This window comes from Pteropus alecto, unplaced genomic scaffold, assembly GCF_000325575.1.
Source record: "Pteropus alecto unplaced genomic scaffold, ASM32557v1 scaffold123, whole genome shotgun sequence".
Taxonomy (NCBI): Eukaryota; Metazoa; Chordata; class Mammalia; order Chiroptera; family Pteropodidae; genus Pteropus; species Pteropus alecto.
The window spans coordinates 652670-665753 of NW_006433950.1; the positions used below are offsets into that span (position 1 = coordinate 652670).

Here is a 13084-nt window from a genome sequence, read left to right on the forward strand (position 1 = left end):
AGCAGCTGACAGTTCCTCTCTGGTGGGATGGACACACATAAAGGACAAAAAGAATTGGGGTGGGGGGGCTTCAGCATATTTTCAGTGATCACTCTGCTGGTGGTGCTGGTGGCGTTTTCGTTCTGAGCCCAGTAGGGGTGCGACGTCGGATGAAGCGAACGGGGCGCACTCACCTGCCCCGGGCCCCCCGGCTCTGCTGCTCAGCGCACACTTGGGTCTCGCTCCCTCGTCGTCCACGCGCTCTCTGTTCTGAAAGAAGCACCACAGAAACTGTCATCGCCACCGTCAACAGCACCGTCCAGCCACACGCACGTGCCGTGTGCCTACCACGTGCTGGACACCGAAGGACTCGGGTCATGTCACGAAGTCAGTTACACCAGAGGGTGGCTACTGCTGTTGTCACTTCAGAACTAAGGACACCGAGGCTTTCCCGGGGTTGCCTTTCTAAAGTGAACCTGCGTTGCTGGTGAGGGCAGACCCGGCACATGACGGGGGCCTAAGCGGGCTGGGGGTCAAAGTACTCAGACCAGGGATGGAAAACGGAGTGAACCTTAAAATGTCAACTCAGGTCATCCTCAGGTCGACCACTAGACCGTAGGTTTGCTTTGGAATCTAAGTCCAAGGGGTCCAGGCTTGCAGGAGAGGCACGGCGATCAGTTAACAAGGTGGGTGGGGGCTGGGTGGGGGCACCTGCCCTCGCCGGTCCCAGTGGCGCAGTGTGGCCGGGAGCACAGCCTCCAGGGCTCCCCAGCCACACTTGCGTGCTTTGACCCCCACCTTCGCCACTCGGCCAAGACCCTTACTTCTGTGCTTCTCACTTCCCTCGTCTGCAGGAGGGGGAGCATGAGGTCATCCACCCGCAGAGGCCCCGGGCAGGCTCGGGGGTTCGTCTGAGCAGCTACTGGGAGGGCCGGCTCGTGGCGAGTGCTCCAGAGCTCCACGCCTTCGTCCCCCAAGCCAGACGGTGGTCTGTCCAGTGGGCCATCATGTAAGGGCACCCGGAGCCAGCTCTCGGCCTGGCGGGCACGTGCCTCTGCTCCCGCAGCAGGCCCCAGAACATTCAGTACTTCCAAGTCTTTCTAGATGGCCTGACCCCTTGCTAGGTCCCCCAAGGCTTCCGGGGGTTCCGAGTCTTTGGTGAAGAATCTCCTAAAACTCCTCCTGGCACCTGTCATAGCTGAGCCCCTGGTCCCAGGGCCCTCCCCGCAGGCCTTTTCCCTATGAGGCCCCTGGAAGCCCAGAGGCCAAAAAGAGCCCGAGATGCATCTTGCCTGGCTAGCACGGCATTTAAAACGTTTTCACATCAATGGTTTAATTCTGGATTTTTACGTTGAAATTCTAAGTTCCCTTTCGGGGTGGCAGAATTGTTCTATATTTTGATTATGATGGTAGTCATTGGGGTATATACATCTGTAGAACTGTATACTTAAAATGTGCATATTTTGTGGAGGAGGCGCAGCTTATTGTATGTTACTTAATAAAACTGATTAGATAAAATTGTAATTTTCCAGCTTCCCTTGAAAAAAATATCTGAAAGTCTGACAATTCTAGGTCCACACACGGCAGGAGGGGGCCCCTGTTAGTGGGGCGTCACAGCCTCGGCTCTCACCAATGTCTCCCTGCCACTAAGGACAAGGCCTGGTTCCACTGCAGTTCCTACGCTGGGCCCCTTCTCTCAATTCTGTTACCTGCTTGTGTCTTTGAGTTTGCAGGACACCGAGCTCTGCCCTCGTAACGTGACAACACGACACGTAAGAACACACAGTCCAGTGCATGGCATGTGCCAGGCACTTAATAAATACTAGGTGCTGCCATCGTGATGGTCACCGGCATCATCAAGGTGACCCAGGCCCCCACTCAGCCAAGACCTCCCCCTTGGCCTCTTTCTGCAGACTCTGTCCTGCCACCCCCGTAGCTGGGGGAACAGGCCACCTCCTGCCCCCCACCACCGGTAGGGAGGGAGCCGAACACACTGTCCTTTGGCAGACCTTGTTGGGCTCACACTGTCCTCTCCTCTGCCTTCGGGGGCAGGTGCACATGCACCAGACACACACACAGATAGGTTTTGTCGTCAGGGACAACTTTGTGATCCCTGCCTTGCGTGGTGCATCCAGAGAAAGGAGAAGCCACCCCAAACGCCATTCGAGAGGCCTGACGTCTCCCAAGCAGCTTGACCATGATCTGGGCCCGCCCCTGGCTGGGCCTGAACCTGTCCTTCCTGAGCACGCCTGGCTTCCAATAACACTCTAATTCGTTTTTACAACCAAATGAAGTGTCACTGTGCGTTTCGGGCCTAATGGGTGCCCTCACGAAGTCCTGGCACAATTTTAAAATGTAACACTAAGATTTAATTCAATTCCACAAATGGATGCTATGCCCCTACTCTCTCAGGACACACAGAAGGTGTCCAGAAAGTGTCCATACATAATACAGCTTTCGGCACCGACAGAGACAGATTGCCAGGGCTGTGTCTCTGTCCCCCACCCATCCTCGGACCTGTCCTGTGAGGCCAGCCCGGGCCGCAGTGCACAGAGGGAAATCGAGGCCTCCTGCCTGGGCCTGGCAGCCTGACTGGGAGCTGGGACCCAAATCTATAGACAGTCACCGAAATGTGTGTTCAACACAAAGACCAGAAGTCAGATCAGTCATGTGCCAGTGGAGAACTGGCGAGAAATGTGAGAACTCGGAAAAGAGAAAGTTCTACAACTTCCCCCATCCAGATACGTCTGACTATCCGTGACATGTATGACGGCTAATTTCACTAAGGTAGGAAGAGACCTCACAAATTAATACGAAAAAGGCAAAAAACTGACATAGAAAAGAGGGGAAAGGACACAAGCAGACACTTCACAGAAAAACGCCGAAGGTTGTACATCTGTGAAAGAGACTCAAACATCTAATAAAAGGAGAACAAATTCAAACTACGATGAGATATGTAATTCTATCTGTTTCGGGTAATGTTTAAAATTTTCCATAAGAAAGTTTGAAATTTTTTATGAATTAAGGGAAAAGAGTTAGCTTTAAGAAGCATATAACTAACTGCCTTATTTGGAGCTTCACTCAAACTATAAAGGAAAAAAAAAGAGAAGATGCTTCAGGAAAATTTGAACCTTGACTTTGGTAATACAAAATTTCTGTTTACTTTATAGGTACGATAATAGCTAAGAGAGCCTTTCTCTTTTAGATGTAACTGCTGAAATGTCTATGGAAGAAATGATCCAATATCTCGGATTTGTTTCAAAAGAATCTGGAGACAGGGAAATGGATGGGGAAACCTGGCCTCCAGTTATGGGGCTCACAGGGTTTATTATGCTAATCTCTATTTTTACAAACGCTTGAAAACTTTTATACTAAGATGTTAAGACACACACATGCACGCGCGCATGCATGCACAATAAGATTTCAGTTTTCGTGCACCAAAGAATCCAAAAGTTGGATGATCTGCTTTGTTAGCAAAAGCGGAGGCAACTAGCATGTCCATGCTATGGACAGGACGCCAAATTACAGTAACTTCTCTGAAGGTCGGTTTGGCTTTTTCTATTACATAATTTACCCTTTGGCTTGACGTCGCCGCTGCCATGAGGGTATTCTACAGGTAAAACCACACTTCTATGAATATTCACTGCATCGTTTACTAACAGCTAAAAATGAGAAACAATATAAACCAACAATGATGTGGGACTGGTTAAGAAATTAAGACACCGCCCCAAGCAATCTGCAACTTTACAAAGAACAACAAGATGCTTTCTAGGTGTAAATGTGAAATAATGTCCAGAATATATTAAGTTGGAAAAAAACCGAGTCCAGAATGTGAATGATAATTGAGTTAAAATAAAACGAAGAGGGTGGTGTGCGCCCCGGAGTGCTCCAGATAAACAGACTATTTCTGGAAGGCTTCACAGGAAACCGGCACCTCCGAGCGCAGGAGGAAGGCTGCTCTTAGGGGCTGGCGGATGGAGGGGGAGACCGTGCCCTCTCTCCACAGGGATGTTCGTCACCACGCGCAGATATGAGGTGAATTCCCTTTTTAAAGGCTGAGGGGGGGTTATCGGGGGCGAGACCCTTAGGTCCCATCTCTCTCGCAGGCCAGACTCACAGGGAGCCGGGGCGGAGGGACGAGCTCCGCTCCAGAAGCTGCAGGGCAGGGAGGGGAAGAGGTCAGCTGGGTGAGCTGGCCAGGCTGCGGTGGGGAGGGGAAGCGGGCTTGGCGGCCTGCACAGCCAAGGACAAGCTCCTGAGGACCCCAGCTTTTCTCCTGCAGAGGCTGGTGGGTAACAGGGATCCACCTAGTCAGTGACCTCAGGCCATCTGAGTGTTGCTAAGTGGCTAACCCTTAGCTGTCCCCAAATAGAGTGTTGCCTCTACACACCTCACACACACGCACACAAACACCCCCACCCCAGCCAAACTTCCATTAGCCAGCGGGTTTGATTATGCAACCCTTGGGAACAGCGGCTCCCAGAAATGTCACACCCCACCCCCAGGCTCCGGCTGCGGCCTGGCCTGTGTCCCCCATGGGTCACTGTCAACACTAGTCTCCACGGGCAGCTGCACACTCCACCCACTCTGGGACAGCGCACAAGGCTGGGGACAGGAAGAGGGGGGCCGGGTTTCTGAATGGGGGCTCTGTCAGGATAAACCGGTCCCCACCTGTGTCCCACCCGACATGGGAAGGGACAGAGGGGAGTAAAGGGAAGTCACTGGATGTCCTGGAAGCTCCATGGTCTTCCTCTCCCTCAAGGCCTGTGTGTCCCCCACTTCCAGGTGCCCTGGAGCTGCCCAAGGCCACACGGTCCCCAGGACACTGCCTCCTCTCCCTGAAAGACAGTGCCCTGTCTGGAAAGCCACCTGTGACCTTTAAGGCTCTATCTCCTTTTCCCCATCAACACGTCAAGGAACAAGAGGAGACGACAGCCCCAAACTCTTCTGAGACATGCTGCCTGGCTGGCCTCCCAACCTAGGACCCAGGGCCGCCCGTCCAGCCAGACGGGCACCGGGCAGGGAGGCGAGAACCAACCTCCGCGGGGCCCTCGGCGTCAGCCAGGCCTCCTGTCCTCCAAGGGCTCCCTTGCATGATGAAGTCCACCACCTTCGAGTTCTGGAACACAGCCCCCACCAAAGCTATGGCCTTGTCCACAGCCACCACCATCCTGAGGAGGGCTTCAAGCCTGGCACCGTGCTGGGCAGCATCCTGCCGCACAGCCGTCACCAGCTCCAGGACCTCCGGCCACCCGGCCTGCGTATCGCCTGGAGGAGGGTGGTCTGCCCCAGCAGGGCCGGGGCCCCGGGAGGCCTCCAGCCGGTGCAGACCCTGCTCCAGGTCGCCCATGCCTCGGTACACACACTGCAGCTTCTCTGTGACGTCTTCTTGGAAATGCAAGAGTTTGTCAACCTTCTCGTTCAGCACGTTAAGCTTCTTGTCCATGGTGGTGAGGCAGGCCTTGCCCGACACCGACAGTCCCCGGGCCCCCACACCGTCCTTGGCGGCTCCCGACATCCTGGTGCGGGCTTGACAAGGGCGAGGGGTCAGAAGAGCCGCCGAGGCCTGGTTCTCACTTGGGCTGTGGCGTCTGCAAGTTCATTGCTCCTGGTGGTTCACAGCCTCGCCCCCAGTGCCACCCGCAGGGACGGCCGGGTCGCTCAGGGCGCCCAGGGGACCAGGCAGGCCCTCTTTGAGCCTCTGCCTTTGCTTATCTCCCACCCTGCCGTGCGCCATGAGTGACAGGCTGGGTCTGGCCCAGGCCCTTCTCCTTGGGGCCCCTTTGACATCACAGCAGCATTGGCCATTCCTCTCTGAGAGGGTGCTGATAGGCAAATATTTTAAGAATTCACCCAGGGCAGGCGGGAGTTGGCGCAGCTGAAATTAAAGGGTAGAAGAAAGGAGACTTTTACGGGAAGTGCCCGAAGGCCGGACCCCACAAAGGGCCTCGGGAGTCCCTGGGCAGGGAGAGACCTTGAGAGGCACAAGGCACCGAGGAGCAGCTGGTGTCCCACCTGCCACTCACACGGCCAATTCACAATAGAAAGCAAGACCAGTCACAAACGTGAGGCCATGCTGACCTCTGCCAGCACGAAAAACGTGATGCTTCTGCAAATTAAAAACAAATTTGAGGGGCTCCTACTTTGCCGATGCCCCAACAAGTGTGTAGGCTGCCGAAGGGAGAGTCTGCAGGGCCCTCCCCACTCCAGGTCCTCAGTCACTCGTCACTTGCATCTAAAAATAGGAGTGAGGAACAATGGCTTAGGCTACTCGCCAAGTGCCATCCCGCAGGTCATGTTCCTCGCTAAACCCTCTGGGGCGCATTTGCCAGTGGCCCCCGGCCCCATTGGTGACCGCAAAGGTACTGGGCTCCCAACCTCTGAACCGAAACAGACACAGGCCGGCCTGGGGAGCAGGGGGCCCACACTCCCACGCGTTTTCACCTCAAAACCCTTGGTTCGTACAGAACTTCTACAGAGGCAACATGAAATAAAGCAGACACAGAGAGATGCTCAAGCAGACGCTGAGGTGGCCGCGAGGGCGTGCCACAGGGTCCTGGGCTGCCGGGGCACTGCTGATGGCCACCATTCTCTTCCAGGCCCTCCCAGAAAGACAGCAAGGCCAGAGTGGGAATCTGCCCAAGGCTGCCAGGCACACGGCCTCCCAAGGAGTCCAGCTGCAGTCGATGCTGGCATCAGGGAGGGGGACATCGTGTCCCTCTGAACAGGAGCAATTATGAGAATAAACTTTGATCTGACAATCGGACATCCAAAAGCACCTTCAGATGCTTTTGCTATTCTAAGCTCCAGGCGACCCCTAAGCGCAGTGTGCCTGCTACGCAATGCAGCTGGACCACAGCCCCTCGCTGCCCACCCGTCTGTGGGACAGCTGCCCGGGGCAGCCCACGCAGAAATCCAGACCCACTTCCGGGGCGCACAGTCCTGGGTGTCATTGGTAGAATGGCCCAGAGCCTGCTCACGAGAGGGTTGCTATATTCGCTGTCAGATGTTGTCACTCGCTGTGATTTAAAACAAACACACAAACTCTGCTTGAAAAAGCGACTTGGAGAACGCGGTGCTCCAGCCCCTCGGGGGTTCACGGGCACCGCGGCTGGACCTCGCCCGCCACCGGCATCTGTTCCGCCCACACCTCCGTGTAACACTTCCCTGTGGAACAGGGTTCCCTGGATCAAACTTTGGGAAGCAGCTGCCCAGAGAAACCCCAGACAGTCTAATACTCAACCCAGTGTCTGTCCTACAGACGCTGTGAAGTCCCCGCCAGTCTAAAGAGACAGACCCAGTCCCTAGGAAAGAGTTACCAGTGTGCGGCACAGGCCGCTCCATTACGACAGCTGCTATGCAGCTCTCGGGGTGACCTGCACCCAGGCAAGCCCTGGGTTCACGAAGCCTGGTAAGGAATCGAGAAAGTCCACATGCACCCAAAGGAAACAAATGAATGTCCCAGACACGTGACCTCTACCAAAAGCTAATCATTTAAAGTACAAAAGGGTTTGCACCGGATCTCCCTGACGTAACGAGTGATTGCAAGGCAGCTGGTTTACTAGACACGTGACTGCTATGTCATCCGCTGTTCTGGAACCACCTTCAAGTTCCCTGAGGCCAGAACAGTGCCCCTCAGGCTTGTCTCGATCCCCCGGGACACCAGCATGCCCAGTGCACATGGGGGGATCTTCAGCACAGGTGTGTGATGGAATGAAGGAAGGAGGCTCCAGCAGAGGCAGGAGGCTGGACGGCCATCGGGAGCCCTGCGGAAGGGGGCGGCGGCTGGGTCCTCCCGCAACGGTCAGATGGGAACAGGGCAGGAAACCGCGACCGTTCCCAGAAGCAAGCTGGGGCCCCCTGGGAGAAAGCGCAGAACGTGCCAACAAGAAGCCTCGAGGCTTCTCTGTTGGCAAGGGGTGACCAGGAGGACCTGCTTTAATCCCTTTCACCCACAGGAGAAATGAGTTCAGGAGCTGAGGGCTGATGTGGCTTCTTCCCAACTGTCCCCTATGTGCCAGGCGCAGCGAGAGCCACAGGCAAAGGGGAGATTATAAAAGCTTCCCAAAATTTAAGAGGAGAAAAAAATCACGCACCAAAGGACTGAAACCAGAATGACATCAGACTCCTCACGCTAAAAGAAATGGATGTCGGAAGACAGTTAGGTTGGCTGAAAAATTTAGAAAGAATGTTGAAGACATCGCACCGTCGCCAGAGGACGGGATGAAGAGCCTCAAGACTTGCGAAGGTGTAAAAACTGTACGCACCCTTCCGAAGGAAGCTGTTTTGAGGAACTCTCCGGCAAAATGAGGGACGAAACAAAAAACTTAGCTCCAGGTTCGACTCAGGCCCAAATCTGAAACAGGAGGATGAAGAGTCCCCAAAAGCGAGGACACTGGGGGGAGGGGGGGCGGGGAACAGTATACAATATCATGTAATTAAGATGTAATAAAACGTTAGGAGCAAGCGGCCTGGCGTCGGACTGTCTGGACTTAATTTCTGCCTCTGCCAGTTACTGGAGGCAGAGCCGTGGCCGGTGTACTCAGCCTCTCCGAGCCTGCACTCCCTGGGCTGTCACAGGAGAGTAACAACATGACACTTCCTGGGGTTGTCGGGAGGGTGGCTGAGGTTTATAAGGCACCAAGAAGAGTGCCTAGCACACAGCACGTGCTCAGATGTAGCCACCAGTATGATGCTGGTGCACAGGGCAGAAGGGAAACAAAAGAAATTAGAGACGCCAAGAAAGTCACAGTTCTTCCACGAAAGAATGAGACCGAAGCACGTAACTGATGTCCGTGAATAGCGTTCACATGACGGTGGTCACACTATGATGCCACGACGCGGACCCGCTTCACGAAGTTATGACCGGATGGCGGAGGGAAAGTGGGGGTGGTGAGGGTGCTAAACCTTCATTTCTCTTAACAGGAAGTCCATGGACAACATTCAAACTGATGAGGAAATTGGAGGCAAACACCAAGAGAAAGAGCTAAGAGGCTCCGGCGTGACTGCCTGCGGGGAACAGGAGCAGGGTCTGCAGAGGTCAAGGGCACAGCGGGCGCCAACACAGACCAGGCCTTGAAGGCTCTCGTTCCAACAAAAACGAATTTGGTGACAATCTTCTGAGCGGTGGAGGCCAGGTGTGTTGGAGACAGGAACTTCTCTACCTCCGCGAAGCGCGTGTGGGCCAGCACACACCTGGCACGTCCCCAAGCTCTCTGAACCCAGCTCCCCTCCCGTGCGAAGGGCTCGCAGGCCTGGGTATCCCCATGAGTGCGCTGTTCCCTGCAGCGCCTGGCACGTGGTGAGTACAAGCCAGCAGGGGTTAGCACTCGCCGGCCCGCCCAGACGGCCGGCCAGCAGGATGGCATGCGCCCGGGCCCCTCAGTGTGGCTGGGGCAGGGCGCAGTAGGGGCATCTCCCCAGTCCTCAGCCAGGGCCAGGCACCTGGCCCTGCCCGGCCGCCCCCCTGCAGGCCCCGCAAGCATGTTTGCGCTCAGAAGGTGCGAACATGTCCTCCCTGATGCTGAGCTTCCTCAGGAAAGGAAACCAGAGATGACACAGAAGCCCAGGACGCCTCGCGGGGTTCCCAGCCAACCCCGCCGGGCCTGTGCCCAAAGCACCCCATGTTTGCGGGAAGGCTGACCATCCTCGGGCTGGACCCGCCACCCACAGCTCCCACTGACTGAGCTCCTGGTCCAAGAGGGCCCAGGCCCAGGGGACAATTGTCACCGAGGCTCCCTCAGCCCCACGATCCTCACAGTGTTGCTCGGGCTCCGACTTCAAAGGCGACCGCCAGGAGCTGTCCTTACCGCAACTCTCCGGGTGCAGCCCGACGCCCGCTGCTGGCCTGTGGCGCCCGGGCCGCGCGGCGCCGGAGGGGGGCACGGAGTCCTCATCCTGCGGCCGTGCCAGCCTGTGCTCGCCCCGCCTGGAGACGCCCGGGAGCCCGGGGCGCTGCGGCGGAGGGGGCTGGCCGGCCTGGGTGATTTCTCCAGGGCTCAGGCGGCGTGATAAGCCCGGCATTTCCGCTTATCTCCGCCCCTGCCCGGGCCCCAGAGGCTCCCAGAGCCTCGCCCGGTTATCTGCTGTGCTGGGCTGTATCTGCTCCCCGGGGGCCCACTTCCTGCATCACTTAGCAGGGCGGCCAGTTGTGAAACAAACACCGTGGGGTCCAGGGAGGCGGGGGTGGGGAGTCCGAGGGCAGAGCTGACCCGAGTTCCAAACGCACTGGCCTGCCGCTGCGAGCCCTTGCCTGAGGTGGCTGCCCCACCAGTGCCCCAGTGGCTCAGTGGTTCTGTCCTCCCTGGGGCCCACAGCCCGGTGATCTCCCGGCTGGGATGGGGCTGGCTAGTGCCTCTTCAAGCCAAACTAGTCAGGGAGCCACAAAGACATTCAGCACCCCAAAGACGGGGACATGTAGCAGTTAGGGACAGGAGGTGCGGTGACCCACGGCTTCTGCTGAGTGAGATGCCAGCGCCAACTCTGCCCTTGTCCTCAGGGCGGCTCCCTGGCCAGATCTCCCCCACGGTGCCCTGAAGAGGCTAAGGCTCCGTACACACTGACACACAAACACACGCACACACAATCACTCGCCTGGCCGTGGGACTCGGAGAAGGGGCTACAGGCTGATGTCAGCTCCTCCCTGAGCTGACCGTGGGCAGACCCCATGGCAAGCACTTCAATTGTAATATCTTTAAACCTTGCGACAACTCTATGGAGTAGATCACTATTGATCATCTCCCCTTTACAGAGGGGCTCAATCCACAAAACGTAAGCTGCTCACGTGAGGCCACAGTCACAAAGTGCTGGTCACACAGAACTCCGAGCCCAGGCTCGAAACTCACACCATTCTGCTGCTCTTAGACACACAGGGACTGCGGAGACCTAGGCAGCAATGTTCTGTAGATGGAGAATCTGAAGCCCAGAGAGCGGAAGGGACTTTGTGAAGGTCACACAGTATGTGCACGGCAAAGGCAGGACCAGATAGCAGCCATGGAACTCTCCGCCCTGCCCTGTGCGTCTGAGACGGGGGCGTGTGTGACAACAGTGAGACTGGCCTCTGGCCCACAGGCTTGGCCCTGACAGCTGTCTGAAATGAGGGGGCGAAAGTCAGGGACCCGCAGATACAATATTGCTCATTACGTCACAGAAAAATGTCTACACATTGTCTCATCCAGCAATCCACACAATAGCACAACAGTCCTGCCTGGACGAACCCAGGAACTGTGCTTGAGAATAAAACCAAAGTCAAGTTGGCCTATCTTGAAGCGGACAGAAATGGAAGCCTGGCCTGGACTTGGGGCAAGTCCTGTGCTGGCTCGTAGGTGCTGGGCATTTGCTCCCAAGGTCCCGCTGTCGTCTGTGGTTGGCGCGCATACCCCTGGTAGAGGAGTTTTTATTTCGTCGATTCCTTTCCCACACACTGAGTCAAACGAGTTCCTTATGCAAGGTCACACGGAATCAGCCTGAAAATACTAGAGATCGAAAAGCATCCCCGGGTCTGCGGCCACGCCACCCTGAACAAGCCCGATCCCATCTGACCTCGGAAGCTAAGCAGGGTCAGGCCTGGTTAGTATTCGGATGGGAGACCACCTAGGAAGCCCAGGTGCTGTAGGCATAAAAAATAAGAGATTGTAAACTGACAAGGTCTTTGCAATCTGTGAGGTCAACCAAAAATAGCATCCCCAGGGACCAAACCCAGACCATCAGCCGTTCATTCATTCATTCGTTCAACACTGACTGAGCAACACTGACTGAATAACACTGACTGGGAAATGATAAAAGCACTGATGTTTATGGAGCACTCTGTGTCAGGCGCCGTGCTCCACTTTTATGTAAATTACCCTCTGCTTTCACAGCAACTCTGAAGAAGGGGCTGTTATCCCCACTGCACGGACACGTAAACTGAGGCTTGGAGTGATGAAGCCACTTTCCAAAGTCACTGCGTCTAAGATCCCAGACACAAACACAGGCAGTCCGCTTACGGCCAAAAGGACTCTTGATGAAAGCATCCTGCCTAGAGCCTGACTCTGCATCTGGGGGCTGCATCTGCCAAACGCCAACTCAGACGCGCGATGACATTTCCAAACTAAAACTTGGCCAAGCAGGTTTATGCCAACACCTTGCATTGCCGGCCCTTCTACCAACTCACACAAGTCGTGTCCCCGCCTGCAAAGTGATCTGACATGTGCTTGTATTCACATTCCTCGGGGGGGATGGGTCGCGATGCCCACTTCACTGACGAAGAGACTGGGGCTTGCAGTATCAGTGCAGAGCGGGGCCTTGGACCTGGCTCCAAAGCTCCAGGGCCTGTGCTCACTGTCGTTGGCAGGGTTTCTGGACCCGTCCCCCACCCCAACCCCACTTCACTTTGGGACCCCCGACTCACCTGGCCTGACTGAGGGGACTCAGAGAAGGAGCTGTGGGCTGTGACGTCAGCTCCTCTCCTGAGCCGACTGTGGGCAGACCCCGTGGGAAGCACTTCAGCTGCCAGATCTCATTTGAACCCCTTGACTGTGCTGACTCTTGGGAGATCAGAACTCATCTGTGCCGTGGGGAGCCCGGAAGTCTGGGGGAGCAAGGTTAAAACCCACCGGAACAGTGGAGAAAGTGGACAGTCACCAGCTGCTGGGCACGAAGGATGTGGGTGGGATGGGGCAAAGTCATATGGCACACCGGCCCTTCTGGCCCTCCTATGTCTGATGGATTCCATCTTCACTGCTCCAGTTCTCTCCTGAATGAACCCCTGCCCTCTGAGGACAGCCTGGGCCCAGGGCATTTTGGTGTCAAATCTGAACAGGTAGCAAGGTGGGACCTGAGGCCTGCGGGAGAGGGTTTGGCTGAGCTGGGTGGCAAAGAGCCGAGAGCAGGGATGGAGAGGGGGCCGAAGGGACATGAGGGGACCTGGGGTTGGGGAGTGGCAGACCTGGGGTAGCACCAAAACGCACGAGTGGGGGAAAAGAAAGGGTTTGGAAAACCGCTCCTGCAGGATATAGTGGTCTCCTGGGGGCGGAAGTAGGAACCGCACAGTGGCTGGGCTTCTGTGGCTGCGAGTCTCTGCAGAAACACAGTCGCTTGTCAACTAAGTCAAGGTGTTAAGAGGGAG

The 13084-nt window shown here is 56.1% G+C and overlaps 1 protein-coding gene and 1 pseudogene across 4 annotated transcripts in view; one reads left to right on the top strand and one right to left on the bottom strand.

The window, feature by feature from the left end:
• Positions 1–13084, bottom strand: part of MYLK3 (myosin light chain kinase 3) — a 41871-nt gene that overhangs the window by 22920 nt on the left and 5867 nt on the right. For 3 of the 4 annotated variants that reach the window (XR_003045422.1, XM_025044645.1, XM_025044646.1), the window contains exon 3: positions 174–249. Coding sequence is in view for 3 of the 4 variants with exons in the window: in XM_025044645.1 (XP_024900413.1) it covers positions 174–249 (76 nt within the window). In the remaining variant the exon portion in view is untranslated. Of the gene's footprint in view, positions 1–173; positions 250–5017; positions 8325–13084 lie in introns of those variants that run through there. The other variant, XM_025044647.1, reaches the window with a different exon arrangement.
• LOC112477378 lies at positions 11478–11596 on the top strand (annotated as a pseudogene).